Raw genomic sequence first — 10,940 nt, 5'->3', positions numbered from 1 at the left:
TGAGAGAGAGAGTGTGTGTCTGTGTGTTAGAGAGTGTGTTTGTGTGTGTGTGTGTGTGTGTGTGTGTGTGTGTGTGTGTGTGTGTGTGTGTGTGTGTGTGTGTGTGTGTGTGTGTATAGCCAGTTTCAGTACCCCCTTGCTGCAGAGGGAGAAGTCTAAACATGGAGGGGGGAAGGCGGTGTTTTCCTGTGAGTCCAGCGGGGGTTTCCCTGCGCCCACTCTGTCCTGGCTCATCAACAACAAGGAGTACCCCCCCCCGGGCGCCGTGACCACCATCACTACCCCCCTCCCCGACACCCAGCTGTTCAACATCAGCAGCCGCCTCACCGTCAGCCTCTCCAAAGACCTTGGCGTCACATGCATCGTGGAGAACCCCAAACTCAACGAGACCCTCTCCTCCAGCTCCTGTGAGTGGACTTTAACGGCAGAAAGTCATTCAGAAACTAAGTTAGAGTACAAGCAAGCAATTAATGGTTCTAATATCAGATGTTGAGGCCCAAACATCTTGTAAATGACCAGATTTTTGTCATTCACAGCCTCTTGTAATTACAGAAAATCAAACTAAAACTGCCCTTGGGGCACCAGTAAACGTTTCTTAAGCAAGAAGAATTCAGGTTCAGGTTATTTATTTGTACCCGTAGGATTTAGTTTGCAAATCAAAAGACAAGGGATCCATCCTGACACACATTCTAAAAACAACAGACACATCTCTAATAAAAGTACACACTGCTCAGGTGTCACATCTAAACACATTTAAAAAACAATAGTACAAACATTGGCATTCAAAGTTAATAAATAAATACGCGTCTGTGTGACACTGCTACCACTTATTCGATAGCTGCCAGAATTAAGATGTTTTTATACTGCTTGGTTCTACACTTTGGGACAACTAACCTCCTGAACACCATGGTGTACTTACCTGTTATTTCTTTGACTTATTGTGTTTTTATTATTAATAAGGTGTGCTTACTTTTAGATGTTTTAATATGTAAGTCTCTTTCCTGTATCGGCTCTATCTGCTGTAGTTATAACGTACATTTCCCAGTTACGGGACAAATGAATGAATTCTGGTTTAGTGACCACATGTTAAGGTGTTTCTGTTTTCTGTGTGTTTTCAAAATTGGTGGGAAGTAGAGTACAAATACTTTGTTACTGTACTTAAGTACATTTTTGTGGTATCAGTACTTTACTCCACTACTTATTTTTCTGACGACCTTTTACTTTGACTTCTTACATGTTGAACACAAATACCTGTACTGTCTACTTCTCTCATTTTCCAAACAGGCTGGTTCCTTTAGTTTGAATGTGTGTTTGGTGGCGTGATCATTATTATTTAGAGTCATTGCGTGCCTATTGATTTGAATACGATCCGTGTATCCATCATTTCCTGGTCTTCTCTAAAGAAGAGGGACCAATGAAAACGTTGTCATGTTGCCGTTGTTCAGCATGGAAACATTCATTAGCTAACAATGACATTATTGTTCTATTAATATAAAGGGAGGTCAGGTACTCTTTAAAACAGCTGTTAGTTATGGGTACTTTTTACTTAAAGTGGACCTATCATGCTATATTTGAATAATATATTGTTGGGCCATACCTATATAAAACATGTCTGTGAAGTTTTAGTTTGAAAATACTAAACAGATCATGCATTTTAGCCATGCCTCAATTCACTCTATTTGCTGTATTCCAGCCCTGTTTTTGCAAGGGCTGATTCTGTGGCTTATGAGCTGCAGCTGACCACGCCCCCTGCAAAGGAGGGGGGCGAGGCACGAGCGTCATGTTACCATGCTGTTACCATGCCACGCAACCTCTNTTGGCGACCTCTGCGAACTCTCTCTCTGTAATAGATGCACGAGAGGAGACATTCAAGAGTGACGAGAGGCAGACGGTGAGTGTCAGAACGCCTCATCATTCTAAAGCTCTCTGCGTCCGTCAGAGAAGGAAAGGAATACACGAATTGATAGCAAGCGGGGGAGGAGCCCACATACATAGCGCGACACCAGAGAAAAAGAGGGAGGGTCTCGTCGTTCTCTCGTAGATAGAGCGCGAGACGAAATAAGTATGGGAGAGGGAAGGGAGGAGGCCAGAACAAATCATAGAGAGCACATTTGTGGGTGGAGAGGCGGATGAAGGTTCACTTGCTCACCGCTCAAAAAGCCTGGGCCAGCTTTGTACCTAGGCCGTGGCCCAACCCCACATTCCCCTGATAGGTGGAGAGTTGGCCATATAGGCGGAGCACCACTTCTGTGACGTAGAAAATAATTCAAATCTAGATCAGTCTGCATCAGCTCCGTTGCAGCCCTGTTTTTAAAGATTTGGGTATGGAGGAAAAGAGAGAGGGTTGTGTTTTCTGACAATTGGTGAGTTCCCTGACACACCGGGGACACATTCATGTATAAAAGACGTACAAAAGTGCATTTTGCATGATAGGTCCCCTTTAAAGGTAGGGTAGGTAAGAATGGAGAAACCAGCTCGAGTGCGCTAGAATTTGAAAGTACGCAGCCGAAAAAAATCTGCCCCTTCCTTCCATTGATGTATAATCAGTGTATAATAAGAACTGGATACAGGAGGCTGGGCCTCGTTCTTTCCAATGAGATCATTGGCGCATGAGGACAAAATGGCCCAACTTTTGAGAGAGCGAAACATCACAAATTACCCATCATGCCTAGCTGTCAGAGCAGAAGAACCATGGATGTATAATAAGAACTGGATACAGCGTGGGAGGCGGGGTCTTGTTCTTTCCTATAAGAGCTGCTCATTGGCCTGCAGGCAAAATGGCACAAATTTTGAGAGAGCGAAACGTCACAGATTACCATTCAGGCTCACTAGAATGAATGGAGAGAGAAAATAAATCTAGATTCCAATGAGGGCACGAGATAAGTTTGTGCACGAGATGGAAGGCTGACAGGCAGGTAGGCCATCCAGTTATTTTAGCCGGCTAAAATAATTTGTCGTGCTTTTTACAGCGCCACGGCTTCCACAGACATTTTTGTATGTATTTATTGTTTCAAGCATTTCATATATTCATTGCTATCGGGATGTTAAGAGCATTCCATGGAATATAACAAAAAGTGTTTCTGAAGTGAATTACCTACCCCACCTTTAAGTACATTTCCAAGCCATACTTCTTTACTTTTACTTGAGTAAAGAAGTTTAGTCAGTACTTCTACTTTTACCAGAGTATTTTTAAACACGAGTATCTGTACTTCTACTTGAGTAAAGGATGTGTGTACTTTTGCCCTCTCTGTGTGTTTTCAGACTCGGTGAATCGCAGCACAGTGCACAGCCGGGCCTCGGAGTCGATGTGGATCTTCAGCACGGCGCTGTGTGTGGTGGTCGGGTTGTTGGTGCTGACAGGGGTCGCCTACCAGATCCACCTGGACCGCGTCCACAAGAGGAAGAAGCACGACTTCCAGAAGCTGCAGTCCAGAGGTAGACTTGTTTCTGCTGCTTTCACTGATCACATATGGAAAATCTCAGTTTCTCGGATAGATAGATAGATGGATAGATGGATAGATGGATGGATAGATAGATAAATGCAAGAAAAATTCATTCAAACACTAATTGATTTTCAAAATATTTGTTTTCATAAATGTCAAACCTGTTTCAGAAAAGTCAGAATTCAGAATTCTGACTTTTTCTCAGACAGGATTAAAATATATTCCCTTTTGGTCAGATCTCAAAGTGTGTGTGGTAAACATAAATAAATTAAAGTGAAATGCCCTCAAAGGGTGAATAAAATGTCAGAAAAATATTTGATAAATGTCCAGAATGTAAGTGAAAAGTGAATTTATGCAAGGCAGACTTTTTATTTGTGTATGAAAGTATTTCACTTCACCAAATCTCCATATTTGAGAGGCTAAAGACGGCATTGAAAGACAGCTCTGCAGGAACATTTTTATTTAAATATTATTCGACTATCAGAAGATAATTTTTGAAAAGTAAACTCAGTGAAGCACCTTTAAAAATCTGTAAAAGTTCAAGTCATTTTTTCTGATAAAAGCACAACAAATATTATGTGAAATGTTTTCAAAGTTTATGAAAAAGACAGAAAAATTGGATGTAAATGTCAAGAATCATATAAAATAGTTAATAAATGCTATTTTGAGGCCTGCGCTCACAAGGCGGATTTATTTGTTATTTATTTCCGCGACGCTCAATCTTCACATTTACAAGGCTGGAAAAAGTACTTAAAGAATTTCTTGCTGGAAAAAAAGTTTTTTTTGATCAATTATCAAAATAGTTGGAATTCAGGCTTTTTCCTTCGGGCCGGAGGTTATTGTCCCAAAGAGTAGAACGAAGCGGTATACAAACAGTTTTAACACATCATAGGAGTGCTTACAGATGCCTATTTTTATTTATTTATTTAATAATGAATTTTGAATGTCCATGTTTGTTCAAGTGTTTTCCTTATTAAAATGTTTTAGAAATATTTTGAGATTTGGTTGAGCAGGGTATACTTGTACTTTTTACTAGTCCTTTTATTAGAGATGTGTGTGTTGTTTGTTTGTTCTTAGTGTCAGGATGGATCCCTTGTCTTTTTCTCTGCAAACAAAATCTACCTACGGGTACAAATAAATAACCTGAACCTCAACTTTTTATTCGTAACATTTCAATTTGTCAGGTAAATGAAATAATGAGAAATATTTCTGCTATACCTCAAACATCTACGTTTCAAAAATACAAATCTAAACGGTGATCGCTACTTCAGTCAGACATTTTAAATATGAAGATATGATATCTCTGCAGGGATGTGTGTATTTATTGGTTTTAATGTGTTTTTTGTCAGGATATAAAAGAAGAAGTCCGGACAAAGAGGAGGAGATGGAGGAGGAGAAGGAGCCGATGAAAAAGGAGAGCGAGGTTTAAGGAGCCGTTCACTGACGGCACTGATGCGTAAATATGTATTTGTTGTTACCCTGGTGCACCTTTTCAATGTTAATACATCTGGAAGCTTCTTTTTTTAATTAAGGTATAAAAATATTCTTTATTAGAAAACACTGTCTGTTACAAGCTTTATTAAGAGGTTCCATTTATTCGTATCTTTTTTTTACGAGCTCGTTGTTGTTTTTTCTGGTACATTTTTACATGTTTTTGGTTGTCTTTTTTGTCTTTTTGTATTTGACAAAAGAATGTATGTTTTTCTTAACTTTTTATATTTTTTTCTCCCTTTTTTAATGTCTTGATTTTATGCAGTCTTGTGTGTGTGAGAATAAAATAAAAGGACAATACAACTTTTTGTTTTTTAGATTTATTTGACAGTGTGAGTATATTTTCTTTTTACATTTGAAATATCTAGTGTGGCAATCAATACATAGTTTCTTCTGGAAAAAAAGGGACAAAACTTATTGATTTACAATGAAATGAAATGAATGAAACGTTGCAGATTGTCACATTAAAAAATCTATAAAATGAAAATGTTCACTTTTACAATATTCTGCTTACAAAAACTATCCAAATGTTTGTTATTTGAACTAATTTCAGCCCCAGCCATCACACTGAATAATCACATCTTAAGAACAGAGCTCCTCTCTTTGATCTGCATCTCTAGTTCAACAGTGAGACGTTAGATTTGCAGCAGAGTTTGTGTCTCCGTCTCTGCGATCAGCTGTTTCCTCGCTGCACAGAGGTCACTGAGTAGAGGTCGTTTCGACGCTGAGCCGTGATCGGGATCTGCTGCCTGACGTCGGCTAAATACTGCAGGTCTGAGATCAGAAGATAGAATCAGTGACTCGCTTTTTCATAACACCCAAAATAAAGAGCAGGCAACTTGGTGTACAGCAACAGTGTTGGAGGTTGTGTGGGAACATGGAGGCTGACACTCACACATTTTCTGGAACTGTGCAAAGATAAGGTCACATTGGGAGAAGGTTAATGCAGTTGTCAAAACTATTATGGGTTATGGAATCCCAAATGCCTGCCCGGTGATGTATCTCTGGAACATTAAGGATGTTGTGATGGGAGGCGATCTATATTTTATTTTACTTGCAGCGAGTTAGAAAGCTAGAAATTGGCTTAATGTGAACGCTCCGACTCAGGAGCAGTGGCTGGAAATTGTTCAAGATATGTTTGTCATGGAAAAGTTGAGAATCCAAGAGAATGCATTCAATAGGAAATGGGAAAAGTGGAATATTTACATGGTTGACACCAATGAGTAAGTGAATGACTAATTCAATCCTGTACGGCGTATGTGTGAATATTGAAGGTCTTCAGACAACTAGTATTTATTGTGCTTTATTTTACAACTGATATGTGTGTATTATGTTTTGTTGTTCTGTTATTATTGTTGTGAAAACTCAATAAAAGCAGAAGTGTAAAAAAAAGAAGGAAAAAGATAGAATCAGGATAACTTATAACGAATTTAAAAAAAAACACCTGGGCGATCTAATGCAATCCAATACAACTGCCCTGAATTAAAGAGGCTCTATTCTGCTTTTTGGGGTTTTAGTGCATGTCAATTGTCTGCTATGGCTAAGACCAATTATTTTCAAATATCATGCATCTCTTGATCTTCCACTCACCGATGTCGGCATAAATGACTTCCTCCTCTGTTCCAGCCTTTGAGATCACTTCTCCCCTGAAAAGACAAATTATAACAATCACAAGTCTGCAAAAATGAATCACAAAAAGCAAAACAAAAGCGTACGAGTAGTTTTATAATAATATACTGTTTCATATTTCTAATCCACCACTTTTCTTTTAAAATATTCTGCAGCCCTTAGCTGTTCAGAGGATAACATGTGTCTGTTTCTGCACCATGGGTTAACGACAGTGCTGTGTCCCCAGGCCACGTATGAAGAGGATTCGTCTCGAGCAGGAGACGCTGTGGCCACGTACAGCTGGTTATCCACCGCCCTGCAGGGGAAACAAAGAGAACTCTTAGATCATGAGGCTCTAAACTAAAAGCTCCATTCAAATAGTATAAAAGTTCATTATCATCACATCATTGACATGCAATCACGGTCTCTGGTGACGCTTCTAATGCAGGACACATTGCACTTATTAATTATGACTCTGAGAAAGGACCGAACCAGGGCTCAGACTTATAGGAAACAACTATTGGAGAGTTTCCTTTTTTCTGGTTCTCTTCCTAATCTCACTCTCTATCAAATGTTATGTAGCCATGTCTGAAGTTTGGAGTCTTTACAGTCTCATAATCCCCTCCGATGAATATTAACCTGGCTCTCTGCAGCAGCTCCCAGTGAGCCGGACCCGTGGTCATGTTGAAAGCTCCGGGATACACCAGCAGCTGGCAGCCTGAGGACACAAAAACAACCCATATTAACATTAATGTTCCCCTAGTATACTGTTTTTCATCAATATATTATAGGTCTCAGATATATACAAAACATGTCTCTGAAGTTTTTGGCTCCAAATACCAAACAGATCATTGCAGCATTACCCATAATCCCCTCTGTTTCAGCCCTGTTTCAAAAGTGCTGATTCTCTGTCTGTTACTTTAGATGAAAATAAGGAGCCACTCCCCACGCCCCTCTGAGAGAGATTTGGTTAAAAAGAACACAATAGGCGCGTTCACACCGGAGTACTTTTCCCCGTACTTTTCCCGCTTAGTTCCGTTAGTACCCCTTATGTTGCGTTCACACGAAAAAGAGTACTTAGTCCCGGGAACTTTTACCACCATTTTTAGTGCCTGCTGAGACGTGGTACCAAAAAAGTACCAATTTCTATTGGCTGGGCGAATTGCAAACCACGCCCCGTAAAACTCTGAAAAGTTTTGTGAAGCCGCCATTGTATTTGTGACATTAGCATTATTAGCATTAGCATTAGCCCCGTGCACCAACGGAGAGAGAATAACTTATGGCAACACAAAAAGAAACATGGGAGCGGTGGAGTGATGAGGAGGTGTCGGCGTTCTGGCGATTTACTCAGAAGGCTTCAGATTACCTTGGTTGCTGATTGGCTAATGGTTACACAAGCCAAAAAATCGCTATGACATCATAAAGTGGCCAAAATCTGATCAGCTCATTTTTAGACAGGTTTTTATAGAAATGTATCAGGACAAAAAGAGAGAATCTTTGTTCCTGAAACTTTCAGAGTCTCTTTACACAGAGGGGACACATGTTGATGTAGAAAAGACATGAACAAGTGGATTTTGCACAATAGGTGACCTTAAAATCATCTGTAAAATCAGCCCAGATTTCAGTTAAATATCCACCTCTCACCTTGTCTGCTGTACAGCTGAGCCAGCTCTGCAAAGCGGATATCGTAGCAGATCCCCACGCCCACTTTACAGAACGCTGAGGGAGAATCACAGAGTGAGGGGGTGGGAGGGTTACTTTAAANCACACACACACACACACACACACACGGCGCCCAGGTGGCATCCTAACTAGGTGCCCGAACCACCTCAACTGGCTCCTTTCGACGCGAAGGAGGAGCGGTTCAACTCCGAGTCCCTCCCGGATGACCGGACTTCTCACCTTATCCCTCAGGGAGACGCCAGCCACCCTGCGGAGAAAACCCATCTCGGCCGCTTGTATCCGAGCACTTTTAAGATATGACTGACCTTAAGACTGTATTTGTCTTCCACAGTGCTTCGTAATTTAAACACATCCTTAGTGTATCTTAATCATTTAGTTAATTCCTCTAAATGACAATATCTCATTTGCAATGTTATATATAATTTATTGTTGTTGAATTGCTGACATTTGACAATCCCAAGGCTAAAATATGGCTTACTTACTGTGTCTCGTTGTAAACAGTTTATTTTCCTCTGTATCCAGACAATAGACACAAGGTGTATGGAGGATACACACAGTCTCCTGTGGGGACACAGAGCATCTGTCTGTGATCCCTTTACAAAATGGATTTGCACAATTTTGCTTTTCTGCCATCAGAGAAAAAAAACCTGAAAAGCAATTTAGCAGGAAATACATGGATAGATGAGCAGTAAATGAAATGGAGACATGGTCACTACAATAGTGGCTGTCTCAACATAGCGATAGCATACCAATAATTCTTGAAGTGGGAGAAAAGGAATGAGTCAGAATGTAATTATAATGGAGAGTTTGTCTGTCCGTGACACAGAATACAATTCTGAGACGTTTAAAGAAAAAACGAATCACTTGCTTGCTTTTAGGAGCACATTCCTGCACAGTTGTGACCATAAACAACACGGATTAGTGGCTCAGGATCACAGTGTGATGCCTCAATTGGAATACAGTGTGACTGTCTGCATACCAAACAGATAACACTGCGTCCCGGGCTCCGATGATTTCTTTCACATAAAGACTTCAATCACAGGTTGACCTTTAGTCGTTGTGGCAGCTGTTGTTATCAGAGTGTGTGTGTTAACAAGAGCTGCCAACAGGAAGGGATGATGCCATTCAAGGATTGAAATGTGAGTAATACCGGATTTTATTACCACGATAAAATTTGCTTCAACTTATCATTATGTAGTAAATGTTTATTGCACCATATAATGTCTGTTGAATGTTCCGCAACCATCTGTGTCCTATTAGCCTCAATTTGACTTTGTGTCATTCTATCTATATGTCATATTTTCCATTCACAGTAAAAGAGAGCAGCATCAACTAATATACCACTTGGAAACGCTTGAGGCGGAGAAGGTGAAATGCTGTCTGTAGTAACTTTAATCAAAAATATATTTTCAAAAGAAATACTATGAGTTAATAATTCTCATTTGAAAATATTGTCACTTTTTCCAACTTCTAATTATCTGGAGCTGTTATCTGAGTTGTAATCAGCTTCTGCCAACTAGATATTTGTTGTTCTTTTGTCTTGGTATTCAATTATTCATCCCCCTCGGAGGTTTTCTGCTGCAGTGTTTTTTTTGTGGCAAAGCAGACACTTCAAGGTTGCTGACAAAAGAGAAATGTGGATAGACACAGAAATTGAATTCTGAATTCAACATTAAAATATGTTAGTCTACTTAATGCTCTTAAAGTATTCCCTCGGTGTATCTGAAAGGCTCAGTTCTGACACTTTCAAGCTCACAACTTGGTATAAAAAAATCCAGGCCTATTTGTATGCAAGTGCAAATCCCCAACATGGGCGAACACCCAGCAGAGCTGAAAATCTCTAACACATAGTCAGCAATCCACCACCAGCAGTTCTCTGATCTGCTTATTTAAGATAAAAGAAGTCAGGCCAGCTCTCCGGGGCATTAAGGAGCGCTAGCACCTTCCACCTCTCAATTCCCCACCATGTAATTTCTGTTAGTGCGTCTCAGAAAATACTGCAGCAAAGGACCAAATGCATTACAGCAAACCTAGATGAACATAACATCTGTGACCCTTTTTGAATAATGCAAACCTTATAAGCACATCTTACGAAAACGAAACTGGAGAGAAACCATTATACAACATTTCTTTAAAGAAACAAAATGATTGCATATTGTTTAAAAGAAAAAAAAATGTCATAAATATATTTAACAAGAGGCAAGCGTCATCCTTTAACAAAAAAAACATGTCTTGTAGGTATAACTGTCAAATAAAGGGAAACGTATTTCCTTTATGCTGCTCTCCTTTCCGTTTTATTTCCAATCCAAATAAACCACTCATTCTTTGCATGGTCTCATTATTTGAGACTTTTTCGCGAAATTACCTTTCGAATGCTCTTTAAGTTACATGGTAACGGTATTTCTTCCGTGGTTTGTTTTCCTTACATCACTCTACAGAGTACTACACATCTGTGGTTTTTTTCTGTCTATTTACGGCTCCTCTGCATGCCTTTGCTGGTAAAGTGGCTGCTTTTATTTATGCAGTGTTGGGTCGGGGATATGGGACAACAACTTAAATACTCTTCTCATCTCTTTACCTTTTGTGCAAGGAAAGTGTTTAAAAGATGATGTTTTCAGTGTAATTACTTTTTCGAAAGTAGCATGCCTGTCAGTCTTTCAAAACCTCACTTTAATCCACTCTGAAATATTTCACCAACTATTGGATGGATTATCA

At 39.7% G+C, this 10,940-nt stretch overlaps 2 protein-coding genes across 2 annotated transcripts in view; one reads left to right on the top strand and one right to left on the bottom strand.

Annotated features, from left to right (window-relative positions):
* The window catches only part of LOC104966627 (T-lymphocyte activation antigen CD80-like), a 20,167-nt gene extending 14,930 nt beyond the window's left edge, over positions 1 to 5,237 (top strand). The window contains exons 3-5 of the mRNA XM_010795823.1: positions 120 to 407; positions 3,262 to 3,435; positions 4,793 to 5,237. Coding sequence (XP_010794125.1) covers positions 120 to 407; positions 3,262 to 3,435; positions 4,793 to 4,872 — 542 coding nt within the window. The 3' untranslated portion in view covers positions 4,873 to 5,237. The remainder of the gene's footprint in view (positions 1 to 119; positions 408 to 3,261; positions 3,436 to 4,792) is intronic.
* Position 5,238: 1 nt separating this feature from the next.
* On the bottom strand, positions 5,239 to 8,577 carry LOC104967159 (omega-amidase NIT2-like). The gene is made up of 6 exons (XM_010796575.1): positions 8,531 to 8,577; positions 8,187 to 8,299; positions 7,182 to 7,260; positions 6,760 to 6,858; positions 6,525 to 6,580; positions 5,239 to 5,708 (listed from the first exon to the last, which is right to left on the bottom strand). Exons 1-6 carry the CDS (start codon positions 8,575 to 8,577, stop codon positions 5,608 to 5,610), a joined length of 495 nt encoding a protein of 164 aa, XP_010794877.1. The 3' UTR covers positions 5,239 to 5,607.
* Between the last annotated feature and the right edge of the window lie 2,363 nt (positions 8,578 to 10,940).

This window comes from Notothenia coriiceps, unplaced genomic scaffold (genome assembly GCF_000735185.1).
Source record: "Notothenia coriiceps isolate Sejong01 unplaced genomic scaffold, NC01 NC01_scaffold00037250, whole genome shotgun sequence".
In the NCBI taxonomy this organism is placed as follows: Eukaryota; Metazoa; Chordata; class Actinopteri; order Perciformes; family Nototheniidae; genus Notothenia; species Notothenia coriiceps.
The sequence above is the reverse complement of the archived record's forward strand: the minus strand, read 5'-3'. Positions and strand labels throughout refer to the sequence as shown.

What these genes read in the sequence shown, in the direction of transcription:
- LOC104967159 (XM_010796575.1), bottom strand. Translation starts at nt 8,577, where the DNA reads ATGTGTTTAAATTACGAAGCACTGTGGAAGACAAATACAGTCTTAAG. An exon ending in TCAGCTGTACAGCAGACAAG is followed by an intron (nt 7,261 to 8,186) that starts GTGAGAGGTGGA and finishes TTGTGTCCTCAG; the next exon opens with GCTGCCAGCTGCTGGTGTAT. An exon ending in AGTCATTTATGCCGACATCG is followed by an intron (nt 5,709 to 6,524) that starts GTGAGTGGAAGA and finishes TTCTGATCTCAG; the next exon opens with ACCTGCAGTATTTAGCCGAC.